Below are 18,067 nucleotides of genomic sequence, written 5' to 3' on the forward strand. Positions count from 1 at the left end.
TATATATATAATCATTAAGAAGGGATTTACACAGAAATTAATCGAAACATTCCACATTCATAAATGTAACTAAATGTAAGGTTTCTGAAAATTTGAATTCATATTTATCTTCCCTATTCATGATCATTTTCAGACCACAAGTTAGCAGCGCTACATCATGTTATACTTAATTGAACCTGTATACTGGATAATACATTTGGAATTGAGGGTTTTTTTTTAAAGGCTTAAAATGAAAAGATTCAGTTTTAATTTTTAGGTTGGTTAGCACCATATTACACATAGTATTTATCCATTACAAACACTTTTTTTTATTTATACCATTCCAGTCAGGGACAAACAACAATTTTCAATGTATTTTGTCAGTAAAAAAAATTGGTCCTACTGTTTTCTGGTTGTTTCTTTCTGAGATTTCTCAGAATAAATTGTAGCAGCTGACATCGCTAGCTCGTTCAGGAAAGTACCATGAAATCATGGGCAGACAGCATGAATATAGGGTGTATGAATTTTAAAATAAATTATAGCATTGAAAAAGCTGCCTACTGTACCATGACTAAAGACAAAAAAAAAACAGTAATAACAACCTCTTTTCACAGAAACAAGCCCTTGTTGCCCTTACACCCTTACAGATGTAAAAAAAATAAGTAGGCAAAATAGTTTGTAATATGTGCTTATAATCATGATAATAAATAAATATTTACAAAAATATGTTGAAATATGTTCAGGCACTTTTTAACATGTTGAACTTTACTACCCTCTTTCAGTTCTAGAGGTTTCATATTTTTTTAACACAAGTGCATTTTAATACATATGGGAAATCGCAGTCTCTGAGATTAAATGTGTACTGTGGTAGTATTATAAATATCATCTGGAAATAGCTAATTATTAGAATGATTAATTGTTAATAACAAAATGAAGTACTGAAAGATTTAGGAGCTGAGATGAAAGACCTGCAAGACGTAAGGCTTAAAAAGACATAGACTATGTACATACATATATTTGAAGGTCAAGTGTTGTCAAACAGTGTTTTTACATTATTTGGCCAAGTGCATAGGTTTTCAAATGGTTTTGTATATAGAAACAGTTCTTCAAACACCACTTTTAGTCTGTATTTATACAGAAAAATACTGTAAAAACGACAAGGGAAGAGAGAAAACATACTAAATTGGTCATTTTGTGCTGTATGAGATCAGAAATGATGTCCTTAAAAACAAACACTGACAGCTTGGGTACCTCTGCAAGAAATTAACAGATTCCTATTTCCTACAGTACTTCCTCCAGGGTTCCTGCAAAGACACTGTAACTAATCAAGTCTGGAAGGCTGGAGCAGCATGGAAAAACCATTGCTTTGTGTTTCATTGGATGGACCAGAATAAATGCTAAACAGACTGAATTAAAAAGAACTTAGAGGCCAATTTAACACACAACTGACACAGTTAAGAGCATTAAGGGCATAAGAATGCACCTTCTCTCTCAACTGGGACTGTCTGATTTGTAACACTCTCAGTAGAACAGGTTTTGAAAGATAGATATTTTTATAGCAAACTAAAATATTTTTAGGAAGTCCACTTTTCAGCTTGGTGCAGCATTTATTTGCATCCCTTTTATCCAAACCCACTGAATGCAGTTTTCAGAAACTGTATGTGTTGGCCTGGGTCAGTAGGTGGGGTTTCAAGTACAAGTAAAGAAATTCTGACAATTTTGAGCAATATGTTTGCATATTTGTATTTAAGATTATATTAAGAAATGTTTTTGTTTTGTTTGCTTTGTGAAACAGTACAGAAAACAATCTCTACTTCCTTGGATTCTTTGCTTTTTGAGTTTCCAGAACTATTAGTCTGTCTCATACATATACTTTCTGAGCTAGCCTGAGCATGACCTTCTGAAGATGTTTACAGAACAATTCAGATTGTCACCCCTGCTTTTACTCGGGGAAGTCCTTAAAGAAATCGCACACAGCACTAAACCATGATATCTGTGTAAAAATGATCATCCTGTAGACATTTACTAAAACAAATGATGGTATACTTTCTCTAAAAATTATTTTATACCATGGACTTTAAATATTTCACACTCTAGTTAAAATGAATGATCATGCATGTAAAAATTGTACATTTTTACACTTTAACACCACAAAATGTATGATGATTATACTACAGATTAATGTAACCACAATTACATTTGCTTTCATTAGAAGATGCAAAAAATAATCTTTAGAAAGTATGTCTACCAGGCCATATTTAATATCTAAAATAAGTTACACACAAGCTGTGTTTTTTTTCTTTTTTCTCCACACCAACCTCATGCTAGCAATGGCACTAATACAGTACAGTCACTAGCTTGCTCCAAAAGGTTGTGTGAAACCCTCCCATACGGATAGAAATATATGCATTTCCATATAAAAATAGAGAGAACTGTTCTAACAAACTTTAGATCAAATTTTCTACAAAAATATAAAAAACAACTTTCTTCATTCTTGAATTATTGGCTAGGTACTACAACAGTATTGGTTGGCTTCTTATTATTTCAGATTGTATTAGCACATGCACATTCACCCAAATGACTGCAGTCACCAAGAAACAATCGCTACCCAAATACCGTAGGTTTGAATGCTTGTAACCAGGATAATGCCTTCTGAATTCCACGGACTTCTAATATTTGATAATGTGAAACCAAGCTTAACGAAACAAGATGGGAAGAAATTCTAATTTTAAGCAAGAACACTGGATACAAATGCTAACTTGGGTAGACATCTACGGTCACACACACACACACACACACACACACACACACACACACACACACACACACACACACACACACACACACACACACACACACACACACAAATACAAGAAAAGGTGGTGTAAACTTAAGGGGCAACAAAATGTCACTGACATCACATAAATCGGACAAACTGGAAGAGATGCATCCCATTTTAAAAAAATAGTAAGACAGCAAAGCGTTCCAACAACACTTGACCTTTCCAAAAAGTCAGCCCCATCAGTTGGCATTTTACTGTGCTGATCACCTGGTTCTATTCTCCTGTCAGAACCTCAGATCCTTTTGGTCAAATACGATGTGGTTGGTTAAATAAATTGAGATAAAGCCGAAGATGGTGGAAGAGGCTATGTACGCCGTCACTGACTCAGTAAACTGGACTATCATGCCCATGAAGAGAGAGGGAAAGACCTGAGAGAGTAGGAAAGTGCTGTCCAAAATTGCAAAGTCCAGCCCCACGCCACGTTTCCCATAATCCTCCTGTTTCCCTCCTTCCCCGTTGCTAAGGCCTGTGCCATGGCCAAGTGTGGCCTCACTGGAGAAGCTGGGACTTGGGGCGGAACCATTACAAGCAGTGTAGTAGCTGGCACTGTCTGGTCTGAAGCAGTGGTGCGTGTTCTCTGGGTGGTTCATGGTGCATTCCTCTTCTGGCGCGAGATACACAGACTCCCGCGTGATTGTGATTCCATTCTTCTGCAGATTTTTGGTTTTTGCTTTTGGCATGTAAACCTGAAAGGCCAACACAATGGGAGAGAAAACATTAGGTTGTATAAGTATATCAACATTAACAGTCTGTTTAGTAAAATACACATACAGGTTGGTGTAAGAGAACAAAATGCCCTTCAAAACAGGGTATGTATATTACAGGGTTTGGATGTTAAAGTCCATTTACATCATTTTACTGTACAGAGAATTCTCAAGCATTTCATATTTTACTATCTAAAGGCACTTAATAGATACGTAAGCGCTGGATGTTGACTCTTTTAATACGGAACATAAACATGGGCATTTACCTTTTTACATCACCGGTACAGTTTGTTCTGCTTATAAAATCCAAAGTTTTTTATAACACTGGTACTCCTCAACAACAATTTCCCACAGCTCTCTGCAGGGCTCAATGCTTACACAATAATGTATAATACATTTTAAGTAATACAGCATTTTCCCCCTGAGCCATGCATTTTGGTGAATTGCACTGTCTTAAGTAAAATACGTTTAATTCTGTTCCATTGGCTTGCTTGACCTGGATGAACACAACTTCTGAAGGGAGTCCCTGCTTGTCCAAGCCAGCCCACTTATACAGTGCAATACATACTTACAAAAACCAGGTTTCCAGGTTGAGACCCAGGACAACATGTTAATGTGACAGTAGCTTTATTTCTTACTTGATTTGACTCCTTTATCTGCCTGAACTTATCAGACGTTAAGCAAGCAAATCACCATTAAGCTGTTGTTTTCACATGAAAAACTTGACATTCATTTGAATGTTAAAGCTACCAGTTTCTGCGAGCAAGTGTGGATTGCTCTGTAATAATACAGTAATTAACATTATTCATTAAAGGACAGATAAAGATGACTTTGCTGTGTTTCAATGACAGTGCCACATTTTTAGGATTGTTTTAAGGACTGAATGAATGACTATCTCTCACTGAATTACGTCTTTTCTTACTATTGCATAGATGGAGAGAAGGAGAGAACACTTACTTCCTTTTCCTTGTGGTAGTGGCAGGTCAGCGTGTAAGGTAAAGTCTGTAAAGTGGCGTAGGCGAATCCTGTGAGGGCAGACATCATGGTAACCAGTACGATGCTCTTCGAGAGGCAGATTACTAGTGCAGACAAGGTGAAGCTCACCATGCTGGTCAAATAGACCCTCCTGGAGCCGAACAGTTTAACAAGCTTACTCATCACCAGTGAGAAAAACGTTGAGGTAGCACATTGCAGGAAAAGTCCAAGACTCCCCATCCGAATGCCTGCAGGGGGAAAAACAGCACTAAGCATGAAAATTGAGGACAGACTGTGGTGGGGACAGGTACTTAAAAAAACAATCCATTACAGCTGAATGTACCAGTGTAAAGGATTAAGTTTTTAAAGTAAATTAAGAAGCTTTAAAACAAAGTATTTACTTTACAGGGTGGCAGGGTGGTACAGTGGTTGCCACTGCTGCCTCACAGCACCAGGGCCCTGGGTTCAATACCTGGGGTGATGTCTGTGTGCAGTTTGTATATTCTCCCTGAGTTTGTGTGGGGTCCCTCCCACACTCCAAAACCATAATGGTAGGTTAAATGGGAATACTGGGAAAACTGGCCCTGATATGAGTCTGATGGACTAGCGCCCCATCCAGGGCGTAACCTGCCTTGCAGCTATTGCTTACTGAGATAGGCTCCAGCTTTTTTGCAGCCCTGTATTGGATACAGCTGTTGGAAAATGGATGGTCGAATTACTTTACACACTACATAGATCGCTCTAACTGATGATGTTTTAAAATCCTTTACCCAAGTAGCATGGAGATGCAATAGGTTACTTAAAAGTACTTAGAAGTAACCTTTCACAAAACCATGCACACATACAGTATGATGGGAGGAACTCTAGGAAGATGCCTCCAAAATGTAGCACAATGGTACTGTAGATCAATTGAGATTAACATTTACATTCTGTCTCTCAGAAACTGCAGACTGTGGTGTACAGTAAGTTCAACTCAAGGACAGAGATTTTCATAGATATCTAATGTTAAAAAGATATGAGGCTCCCTTTCACGTCTTTTTCCCTGTTCACTTTCTTCTGTTCTTTCGCACATAATTAGAGTGCTTTGAATATATTGCCGCCTTTCGTTAAATATATACAATAACACATTAAATCTATTCTTTTGCCGTGGGAAAGAGAGGAGTTTTTTAGTGCTCCCCTTTGTGTCATGTGCTTTTGTTAACTAGTCTAGTGAAAAAAGCACGTTAAGGAGAAAGCTAGGAGTCCAAATCAGGATACTGAAAAACAAGTCAAAATCGGGTTATTCCTCACACCTAAAAGGGACGATTCTTAGCATGTAAAAAATAAGGCATGTTGATACAGTGGGTTTGGACTCAAGGGTTAAACAAACATCCCTGCAGTTTTTAGTCGTTGAAGAGCGATACGAGTTAAACCTGCCATTAACCTGCCATACACTAATTTTCCAAGCATCCTGCAAACGTCAGGAGAGATTTGTGTTACAGTAATGGTATCTCCATTGTATGGGTGTATGTGTGGAACAGGATTTTCCCAGCTGTAGATCCAAATATGAACTGTAACCGTGCGACTGCGATGGTGACAAACAGACCTAGCTTGATACCTACTTAAAAACCACTTAACTCAGAATAAACACCATGAAAAGATTTAAACCTTAATAACACTCATAAAAATGAATGAGACTGTTGTTGATCATTTCTGTGGCTTTTTAATCAAATCATAAATTGTCATGGAACTTTTTCCTGGCTGAAGTGTTTTTCAGCATTTAAAAGATACATACTGTATCATTGAATGTTTTTTTCCTGAGCACATAACTGTAGGAATTAATTAATACACACTGTGTTAATGACATGAGTGTGCTAATGACTGTGACAATATACTTAGCTACTGGCACTCAAGTCTAAATCATTATCTAGTATGTAGGGATCTGCACTGAACACTTGAAAGCAGCTCTTTCAAATCTTGCGCACAGTGAGGAGCACGTGTGAATTTTTTACTGTCTACACTACTTCCAGTCATTACAGGACGCATGAGCAAAGACAGGCTAGTTATGCATTGTGAAGCTAAGAAGTACCAACACATTCTAGGATAAATGCAACAAAGTAGTACACAAACTCTGCTCTGTCCATTTGCAGTATGAAAGACAGAGCAGACACAGGAAATAGGAGTATGAAAGTTGACTAAATCAAATCCAGAAAGATCAACATGAATGAAATGTGTCATTATTTCTGAGTCTCAAGGTACTGTATGTAGTCGCCAAGGAGAACTGCCAAGTTTTTCTTCAGGAAAACTAGAGAAAAGGCTGAAAGGCTTTGATCGAAAAAGTTCTACAGAAATTAAGTGTCTTGTAACCCAAGCTTACTTAGATAATGATTCTTGGCATCCTCATACTCTTAGATACAGTATCTACACAGCCCCTTAATGCATTATATTGTATTACAATACAGAAAGAAACTCGTTGAACAGGAATTATGTCGTTTCACACAATAATTTTGGCAGTGTGGAAGAGAATGGATACTTCCTTAGATCTCAAAGGTTTTGGGGGATGTTTGCATGGATTTTCACCAGGAACTCCAGTTTCCTCCCATCTCCCAAAGGCACGCAAGTTCAGTTTGAGCAACTACACTAAATTGTCCCCTTGCAAGCTTCAAGGGGATTTCATACTCTGGAGATTTTTTACCAATAAAACCAGCACTGGTTATGGCACTCTAAAGAAAAGTTAGATGGGCTGAATGGCTGAATTTGTGTGAATGTTATGATGCACCGTTATGAAGTGCGCAATGTTGTGAGCTCTTAGCAATGTAAAAGAAGTCACTCACCATTCAAAACTACTTTCAACTTGCAATGAATCAACGAGACTTGGAAACTAGAGACTTTTCAGAAAAAGTGAGCAACTCAGATGACTACTGTGACAAGTTAAGTGATGAAACGCCGCTTTCATTTTATGATGAGCATGCACATACACAAGACCTGATCGACTCAAAAAGGAGAAGCTCCCCAGTCTGCGATCAGACTTAGAAAGCAACTATCAGGTGCCAACAGCACCTCTAAAGACTATGAACTCGAGTGCCTAGTTATGGTAGTGTGCGCACTGAAGAATATTAACTTAATAAAGTACCGAACATACTAACAATTCAGGAAAGATCTGTTACTGACCAATTGCTGAAAATTCTCGAGTTCTTAAGCCCACCCGTGTTCACACTTTCCATCAGCAGACCCACACAGGACTTTCCCACGACAGCCCAGAACTTGCACGGCACTGGGTTATTTCACGCAGCGGAGACGAGAGCCGGGGGACCCTACCTTCATCGTAGCGCAGCCTTGATGCTGTGCCCGGGGCAGCGCTGGGCACCCCCTGATAAAGGCCTTCGCCCACAAAGTCTGTGTAGAAGAGCATGAAAGACATGACGGCCATCCAGCTGCACAGCTGAGCCACACACAGCTGCCTCATGACCCGCGGGACGTGGCAGTAGCTGCGGTAGATGGCAGGGGTCATCGACCAACATGTCCGCACCAGGCACATCAGAGGCCCTGACTTTGAGATCCTGAACTTGTACTTGAGCAGGTAGCAGCAGGAGCGGGGGACACATCTGGCGCCCTCCAAGGGCTTCGTTTCCAGCACGGGGCATTGGGGAGGGTAGCCGGGCTCCTCTGACATCTTCATGGTGACAAGGACACTTACGATAAAGATGCCAGTGAGCAGGGCGAAGAGGCACTCCTCCTGGCCGCCGAGGTAGACAGAGAGGTAGCTCTCACTCCAGTCCAGGGCTGGCAGCAGATACCCAACGCAGCCGCCCAGGCTGACCATGAAGGAGAACATGGCGAAGGCCTGGCCGCAGGTCTCCTCGTCGTGGTACAGGTCCGAGAGCAGGGCTTCCAGGGGGGTGAAGCAGACCTGGCCGCAGAAGTCCAGCAGGGCCACGCCCAGGATGAGGAAAGCCACCTGCAGGGCCCGGCCGCCCCAGCCGATGAAGGACGCGAAGACGTCAGCGTGGGGGATGATGAAGAGGGCCAGCAGCACTCCCAGCGACAGCAGCCAGATGAAGGGCCGCCTCCGGCCGTAACGGCTGGAGCAGTGGTCGCTGGCCGAGCCAATCAGAGGTATGAACAGGAGCCCCAAGACGGGTCCGATTCCTGCAAAAACAAAGAGGAGGAGAAGAGTGTGGTCATGCTCACTTATTCGCTATGTAATATCACTATTACAAGCTTTTAGGACTGACTTATTTGCGGTTTCTTGAGCATTTTAATATATTCTTACAACTGTGGGGGGTTATGCCATCAGAGAAAATCAAAAACTGACCGATTGTCAATAAGTAAAATAAATATTCATAACCCCCAACTTGTAAATGATTTTGCCAAGAATAAACCAGAGTGGTTTAATTAGAAGCACATGGATTCTTTGTTCTTTGGCACAGTTTTGGTGAACAAAGTCATAATTCAGGCACACTTGGTTGAACAAATATTTATTAACATTGACAATACACTCACTATACTACACACCACATAAACATGCAACGCACGAGTTTCCCTGTGCACAGTACGAGTTTACAGTCAAGTCCTCCCAGAGGCCTAACATCCTAACCTAGCAGAAAAACCCCAGACTCTAACCAAGTATTCAACTCTTAGTGTTTACAAACGCCAGAATAAAAGATGATTAAAGATAAGCTGCCTTCCAAACTAAATAGAACACAATCTGTGGTTAAATCTCTCTCTCGGCAAACCCAAATGCAACAAAATAAATGGGAACCTATCTCCGTTTTGAAATTCTCACACAAACCAGGAAAGGCCATTTTTAACTGAGGGATGCTTTACTCGGAGTTCTAAAAATCAAACATGATATGGAGAACATCAGTAACATTAGGGGCCCATATCTGCATTGAAGATCATCACTCAATACTATTAAGTACTGATTAGCATTCACCTTGCCTCCTAAGGGAATTAGTGCTCCCAAACCAAAATGCGCCTCACAATACTGCAGAACCAACAGAACCCTTCAATGCTGGAACCTAGCATTCAGATCTGTAGAGGTTTTTAGGTGAGCACCACACATGCACTCAAGAATGTCAGATTTGTCAAGAACGTGATGAAACCTTCAAAGTTGCCGTCTATAAGCGATACCCCAGCAATTTGAGAGTGCTTGAGCAAATCTGTGAAAATAAATGGGCAAAATCTACACGAAGCCAGTGTGTTAAGGCGGTAGAGACAAAAAGGTTTGTCAGTCTGTAACTGCCAAATATGCTTTCAACAAATACTCATCGGTTAATGCAATCAGTGCATTTTAATTTGGTCTTTTTAGATTTTGCTGACATTTACTGCAATTTACAGTATCATACACTCCTTAGAAGCCTTCAAATAAAAGTTTAGAAAATGTGTATGGAAAGTTTTTAAATTTCACAAAATGGGACACCACAGGCAGGGACTGAATACTTCTGGGAAGTTTGTAAAAAAAGTAGACATTCTTGACTTATATACAGTATATAACACATACAGTGATATGTGCTCTATACTTCAACACTAGTTTTTCTTTCTTTATAGTATTCTAGCAGTAGATGCAGAAAAAATCTCAGGTTCCTCCAGAAAGAATGTAACCATTTACCTTGTGCGAGGTCGGCATAGTCAGGCAAGATTAGAGCTTTAGCCTGAATTACATTACTTATCAGTCACCTGACCAGTAGCTGGAAGGTAACGGGTCAGGCGATGCTTTAAAAACCAGAGAAAGAGGAGAGAGAGAAAAAAGTACCCTGTGTGGAACTGTAGAAGGATTCTGTGTGGAGCCAGAAGTCTGTGCGATACAAGACTCTTTGTGGGGGGGAATAGAGGATCATCCTGTGTGGAACCATAAAGTCTGTTTGATGTTTGAATTGAGTTTAAGAGTTTCCATTGTGAAACCGGCAAAGCAGTCAGAGCTGCCTGGTAATGATACGGAGAGACATGAAGAAACTAGCCAGAAGCTGAACGAGAAGAAATGCTTTGTTTTGGTTCTGGTTTTGTGTTACTGCAGTGTAAATAAAGAGCCCTGTTTGTACCTTGTGATTACATTTCTCTCTGCTCTCCTGGGACCTGGCTATAAAAAACACATCACACTGGGAAAGCACTATATAAGATCCTCTCTTGACAAAACTTGACAAGAGGTGAGCTGTCTAATTAAACCGTCATCAAATTGATCAAAAGGGCTGTCAATGGGCCTTTCCAGAAAACAAAAAAAAAACTCTGACCCATTTTTTCCACTCTGTCTAACCTTAACTGAAGGAATAATAGCTCCTTACATTTTGGTTTCATGTGCGTCTTAAGCAAGGAATATCATCAAAAGTAACTCCTGATAAACGGACACAAGATGTCTTTTAACAACGTGAGCCCAGCTCCTTTAGAAGGCTGTGTAAAACAGCACACACCAGAAGCAGATGGCCACTTGGAGTATCTGCTCCATTAGGGTTCTTTCATCAGCGATGACTTGAAATAATTTGCAATTATCTTTTGCGGCTTGTAACCTTTCCACACATCTTCATAAGGCGGCTCCTGGCTGCCTCTGCCTCCACCACGACGAGTCTCAAAACAGAGCCAAGCGCTTGGAAATCCACCACAGGTTTGGAAAGACAGCTAAAGATTGTTCATACAAGCAGAGTCCGATATACAATTTTAGCTACAGCTGTCGTTATTTATACTTTGCAGACTAGAAAAAAAGGGAAAATTAAGTCTTGAAAGAGGTAAGGGATAATAACATCTGGAATTGTGACGGCATCCAGAAGCCCAACATTGTTTTTCCTGTTATAATTTCTACAACCTCACTACTCACATGAATCCCCACTGCCATTTAAACACAATCCTGCAAGAACGAAAAGCAGTGAAATGTCACCAACCACTGGAATGACAAAAATGAAATGTCTACCTGGAGCAAAGCAGAAACTGTCAAGAAAACCTTAAGTCCAACCAAGGCCGCTACTGTAGAATCTCCTGACCGTTTATGAAGTAAAACTGCACGTTTTGCTCTCAGTTCTCAACAGGAAGTCACGTCATTATTGCACTCCTAGTAAGTTTACATTCATTTATACAAAGCAAAAACTAGCCAACTTTCAAAACTGACACTCCATTTTCTAACTGCTTCATCCAATTTAGGTTCAAGGAGGAGCAGGACTCTATCCCTGCAAGCAGCGAGCACAAGGAAGGATACACTCCAGGCACACAGACAAACACAGACATGCACAGGGCCCATTTTCCCAGAACCCAATCAACCTAGCAGTATGTTCTCAGACTGAGGGAGGAACCCAGAGCACCTGGAGGAAACCCAAGTGAACACTAGAAGAACATACAAACTCCATGCAGACAGCAGCCCAGGTCCCGAATTGAACACAAGGCCCCAAATTCCTCAAGTTTATTCTAAAAATACTGCTTATAATCTTAAATCCACATTCTAAATGAGATCTCCATTTCTAGTGAACATACACAGAATGATAAAATGCAGGAAATGTAACAATATTATTTAGTCCCCTTCAATTTTCTTTGCATTTCTGTACCGATTCATACAGGCACATGTAATCCTTTACTTGAATACAATTACAAAATACCAAAATATCTCTTTCATAAACGCAACACAACATGATAGAACTGCATGCATAATCGTTTCTAATTATTTATACATCATTTACATTATAGGAATATGATTTCCCACTCGATTACAGAAGGGCTCATGAGAGACCTACCTTCAGTCACAAGATAAGAGCAGAGATTCCAGGTTGAGAGAAGTCAGGTAAAAATGATGAAAGAGACCCTTATGTTTTGTCCTTGAGAGCTAACAAGGACTTTCTATTGATGGAGCTCAGCCCTTTTCACAAATTTATCTTATTATATGGTTATAATGCATCTTATTTTATCAGGTGGTATACTATTTACGGATGAGATGTGACTGTATTCTTTTAGCCTCATTCAAGTACAGCCTTACCAAGCAATGTTATAACAATAACAAATATTAAGCTTAAAAGCCAGAATTGGCTTTTTCTTAAAAGAGATGAATTTTGTAATGCAGTACCGAAAAACGTAATCAGTCAACTTTCAATTGTATTTTTCCGAGCCACATTCAAAGCAAAAATGGAGCAACATCATTAAAAAAACCCAGAGATGACTGAGAATGATCCATTTTCAATTTTACAGTACATACTAATAAAATGGAGGACAAAAAGCTTATTTTTTTAAAATGGCACAAAAGGAAATCTTTGCGAATCAATTAAGAAAAATATATATTCGGGTATTCTGTTTTTTTTTTCCCCCCCGAAGGCCTTTTTCATATTTAATGAACTCCCCCTCATTTTGCACCGTGTAACGCGAGCTTACCTAAGACCATGGTCATATACTGCTCCTCAACTCCAGCTTCCAGCAGTAATGGAGGGACATATGTAATTCCAGCTGCCACACAGATCTCGAGGCCACAGGTCAGAAAATTTAGCAAGACGAGATGCCACTGCAAATTGCATCGAAGCATATTTAGAACGTTCTTTTGCTGGCAGCTATTACTGGGGGTTCTGAACACCATATGGTGCTCTCAGCGTTCCGGTGCTCTCTGGCCGAGACCTTAGGAAAGCGGGGACCTCTTCCGAACATCCCGGGAGCTCCATCCTTCAGGAGGCATGCTGGTTTTGGAAAGACACAGAAAGGCAAGAAGTTATTCAGAGGAAGGGGAGCAGTTCAATAGCTTCTGCGTGCGCCACCTACGGCAGGGGTTAAGGGAAGGATGTCAAAACAAATTTTTCAGCACTGTGTGAGAATCAACTACCATGGATATCCCAGCTTTGCTACCTGTAATGTCACCCTCAGAAGTGGCTTTTTCCATATACGCTACTGCTTCTCGGTTAATAATAATTCCTTACACTTATACTGTATAGCGCTTTTCTGGACACTCCACTCAAAGTGGATTTAATTAATTAATTGCTTACACTTCTATAGCGCTTTTCTGGACACTCTAGTCAAAGGTCATGGGGACTCCCCTCCACCACGAATGTGTAACCCCACCTGGATGTTGCGACTCATCACACAGCAGCTATCAATGGGGAGGAGAACAGAGTGATGAAACCAGAACGAAACCAATTAGAAGGTTGTTATGCTCTACTTTCAAATCAGAAGAGCAAAAGACCAGGATTATGAGACAAATGCAGGCTGTGAGTGAGCCTCCCCCTGCCCTCTGCCCAAGTACCCACTACCTAGCGCGCGCATCTCAGTGCGGTCTTGTTTTTATATTGTACAGAACGCTCCAGGTTCTGGGTCAGCAGCATGTGGAATGACAGGCTGGAGACGACTTTACAGGCTCACTGACAGTTTTATTGCCCTTTTCATTACAGCCTGGAGTGTTAATAACAGAGGCAGGGAGAGAAAGTGCAGGCTGGACACAGAAGAGGGATTCATGTTGTTTATTTAAAATGATTACTACCATATATGTTTGTGATCACTGTGGTTTGTTTTAGGGGATCAATGTTATTTCAGTTCACTTAGAGACAATACATTAGCACTTTAGTTGTCATTAAAAGTACTTTAATGTCTTTTAACCTTAAATACTATATCCAGTAGTACATTATGTGATGCAATACTGGTGGATATATGCAAATTTTGCTATTTGCAACAGTCCTCTGCATCAAAGACTAGCAAATGTTGAGACCCAGCTGTATTTGGATTAGTTTATTTTGCTCATGAACAGTCCTTCTCATGCACAAAGAATTTAGATAATGACGCCAGATTATGAATCACAGTGCAACCTTCATCATGTGTGCACTGTTATCTATAAAGCAAACAACAGTTGCCACCATATTGTCATATTTGTTTTAAGGCTTCCAAAAACTGAAACCTTACGATCTGAACATTTTTTTTTTTATCTGATCAAGATGCAGACAATGCAAGTCAACCAATTTAGCAGGTTTAGCAGAGTAGACACTGAGCGTGTCAACCAAGATGGTGGCTTGACCAAAGTATTTGAAAAACCTTTCAATTTAATTTGGTAAAACTGCGTCAATTGAATTGAAACTTGGCAGATGTCATGCATTCCCCAGATGTCTATCTCACTACAATATTTATGGGCATGCCAGGTCAAGTTCTGGTCAGAATGCAGCACTTACCCCAAACCTGCTCTCTTTCCAACCCTGTTTAGCTAACAAACTCATAAACTTGGTTGTCATCAGTCTAATGACAGTAAAATTAACATGTGGTGAAAGTTGGTTCCTGCTCAAATCAAGATAGCAGCCTGAGTGTCAGTTTGTTCTGAAATTTCAAGGTGCCCCTGTTAAAAAAAAAGCTTAGGTATCAACTCCAAATTCAACAAGCATCATTCCAGTTTCAAATTCAACCAAATGTGGTCCAACATAAGAACACTAGGCCTTTGAAACAGATGACACTCTAACGCACACTTTAAACTAATATTCAAAAACTGTCAAGATTAAACAAAACGGGTATAATCCAGTGGAAAATTACATTACAATATCGTACAATGGTGTACTACAAGCCTTTACCTTCCAAATCTGTGGATTGCAACATTTAGCGTACCACGTTTAATGCAGGTCATGGATTTTAAAAATACCCTTCAAACTTGCATAATTTAAAAAATGACTTCTTTGTCAAACTGAATATGATTAATTATACCACACTACAACAGCAATAACAGTCAACCTAACAAAATATTAAGATTTCCTTAATTGATCTTTGTGTATACAGATACATTGGTCACCATTTTCATTAATTAATATTACAAATGTCTCAGATCTGCTGCTCAATATCTGTGAAAGGTGGCACTGTAAGCCCATTTCAAACTGTCCTGGGAATCGTGAAAACAGTCATCTGAAATAGATCTATGTATCTGATCATCTAGGCCTTATCTGACTTGTAAGAATTACATCTGAACCAGGTTCGTTATTTTTTCTGGAGGAAGAAATTTTGACACTTTGTCTGCTGCCATTTGTCAAGTGAACCAATTTGTTCCACTTGATTCAACTTCAAATTTAGATTCTTGCTCTTAAAAGGTTGGAAATTCACTGTATGTGCATAATTTTATATGCAATTTAAAATGGCCAAACTTCACATAGCCACAGATAACTTCGATTTAAATAAAGAACATTTTCTAATGACAAACTCTTAATATTAAAAATAGGTCAGTTAGTACAAAAACAGCAGTCAACATATTCCAGGACAGAAAAAATGTTGTATAGTAAATATCAGTCATACCAAACACATTTAGGTTCCGCAATTTAAGACCAATGAAACAGGATAACCTCTTACAGTTTAAAGGCAAACAAAACCTTTTAAGTGTATAGAAAAATAGAATACCTGAGAAGACATAAGAATGGTAATAAGAGCCTATCAAGCTCATGTTGCTCCTAGGAACTAATTCCTAATAATTTAAGAACATCATCTAGCAGCATCCTAAAATAAACCAGGGTTCAATAACAAGGCTTGTTCCAGACTCCCCCAACCCTTTGTGTAAAAAAAGGGCCTCCTGATTTCCAAACGTTTCCATTTTTGACCTCAGATTTGTATTTCACTGTTAATTCTAAGTACATCCACTGTATCGGCTTTATACATCTTGAGGATTCTGAATGCTTAAATCAGGTCTCATTATAGTCTTCGCTGTAGCAAAATAAAAAGGTTCAGTTTTTCTAGTCTGTCTGTGTTGGGACATTTCAAAGCCTAGAAATGTATCTCAAACTGCTCCTCTGGACTGAATACAGAGCAGCATGATGTTTTTGTAGCATAATGATCAAAACTATACTGTACACGTAATGTACTGCTGGAGGGTTAAAGTTCCTGTTACACTGGCAGCATGGGGACACATACTGTACTGCTGGAGGGTTTTTTACATCAGGACGTGTAGCAGAGAAATGTACTGTAGCAACAGATGTCCCAGGACTTGATCAATGTGTAGCACCATGTAATCAAGTTGCATCAATTACTGCAAGGGGAGCAAAAAGATGCTGCAGACAAGACCATCACACTGGATACCAGGAGTTATGGTCTCCCAGATTATGGCCAAATCATTAAAGCACACTATTCGGCTTAAATATCTTTTAAATTATAGGTTGCGAACACCCCAGATGTTGAAGAACCAACTTAATCCACCCAACAACTTAATGAAACAAAGGCATTAGTCTCTTCATTAGCAGTACATACTGGTCCCTTCCTGCGACTTTTTCCTTCCTGACGTTTACTTGGCTTGTCTAGAAAATGTAAATAAAAAAAACATTTTTCAGAAGTAACAGTCAACAGGTTAAATCATCCCATCACTTGGGTGCAATCATCCCTCTAATTAATGAGGCGATTTAGTGCTTATATAACAGTCAAAGTCAGTGTCACAGTCTTGTAAGATCAATTCATCACAAATTAAAAAAAATATTTGTTAAATATTCTGCACTTCTACATAAGATGTTGTTTGTAAAGTGTTTGCTAAGTCATGAGATTCTTTGAAGTATATTAGAATTGGTTTCCTGCATGTAGCATTTGTAATTCCTCCTACTTTAGAATCATCTCTTATACCAGAAAATCATGGCTTTACTTTAGGAAGAGCAATAGTTTCACTGAAAACAGAAGAATATTGTACCGGCCTGAAATCCACATTGCCTAATTACAACATGTGCTTTCTTCACCCCATAGAAGAACTGTTGGTTCTTCTACAATAAGAGACAACCCACCCGTCATATCAGTGCCAACAATGAAAAGGGCTAACAAAAGGAAAGGGCTATGGTTGATGTGTTATTGAATCAATGTCCTGGTATTCAATGCAAAGCAACATAAAGTTTAAATGAAGGCTGTTTATTGCAGGAACAGCCAAGTATTGATTAGCTTGACAGGGTAAGCAGAAGTGCATTCATGCTGGTTCAGTGATGAACACTGGAATCTGGAACTCACCAATAACATTGACTTGCAGCTTTCAAATTTACACAGAGCACAGTATGTACAGTCTTGAAAAGCCATCATAAAGAAAGTTACATTGACAGACACTACAAGCTGAAAACGAAGTTAGACTTTGTCTAGGCGAACAATTTGATCGTCATTTCTTATTTTATTTCAGCTGAAACCAACCCGTTCCATCAGACTTCGCCCACACCACAGCAACAGGTGTGGTGATGCTATACTGATGCTATTTTTCTATTATTAAACCAAGGCGGTTAAAGAACAAGGTAATGTCATCATGTTTGGTAAGCTAAATTGGTAGGCTTTCCTGGCAGGAGAAGAAAAGATAGTTATATTACTATTTTGAAATAAATCTATTTCAAGACAACAACTGAATTTTTAGAAGAAAGCAAGAGAAGTCTTTGAAAACTAAACTGAATCAGCGGTTAGATACAATGGTTCATTATCTTTCAGAAAGCTTTTGGCACTGCCCAAGTTAACACAAAAGCTGTAACTACACACAACTATACAAATGGCTCCAAGTAGTTTTATATATTTCTGTTGAAGCATGTTTCATCAGAGTGACAAATGTAGAGCTGACCACAATGTAAAACAAGATAACTTCAAAAAAATCCTTGCACCCACATATGCACAATACAAGCTGAAGATGCCACATATCAAGAGGTGAAATGTGAATTCTGTTAAAAAGAAAAAGAAT

At 39.4% G+C, this 18,067-nt stretch overlaps 1 protein-coding gene across 6 annotated transcripts in view; it reads right to left on the reverse strand.

Moving 5' to 3' along the window:
- Positions 1 to 284: 284 nt before the first annotated feature.
- Positions 285 to 18,067, reverse strand: part of LOC148654497 (solute carrier family 45 member 3) — a 37,422-nt gene continuing 19,639 nt past the window's right edge. For 3 of the 6 annotated variants that reach the window (XM_088646760.1, XM_088646757.1, XM_088646763.1), the window contains exons 2-6: positions 12,820 to 13,115; positions 7,798 to 8,628; positions 4,483 to 4,748; positions 2,821 to 3,507; positions 285 to 2,750 (exon numbers count right to left, since the gene is read on the reverse strand). In XM_088646760.1, the coding sequence (XP_088502886.1) occupies positions 3,046 to 3,507; positions 4,483 to 4,748; positions 7,798 to 8,628; positions 12,820 to 13,018 (1,758 nt within the window). In that variant the 5' untranslated portion in view covers positions 13,019 to 13,115 and the 3' untranslated portion in view covers positions 285 to 2,750; positions 2,821 to 3,045. Of the gene's footprint in view, positions 2,751 to 2,820; positions 3,508 to 4,482; positions 4,749 to 7,797; positions 8,629 to 12,819; positions 13,116 to 16,629; positions 16,677 to 18,067 lie in introns of all 6 variants that reach the window. The other 3 variants (XM_088646759.1, XM_088646762.1, XM_088646758.1) reach the window with 2 other exon arrangements.

Source organism: Lepisosteus platostomus, chromosome 9, assembly GCF_059453375.1.
Source record: "Lepisosteus platostomus isolate fLepPlt1 chromosome 9, fLepPlt1.hap1, whole genome shotgun sequence".
NCBI classification, from domain to species: Eukaryota; Metazoa; Chordata; class Actinopteri; order Semionotiformes; family Lepisosteidae; genus Lepisosteus; species Lepisosteus platostomus.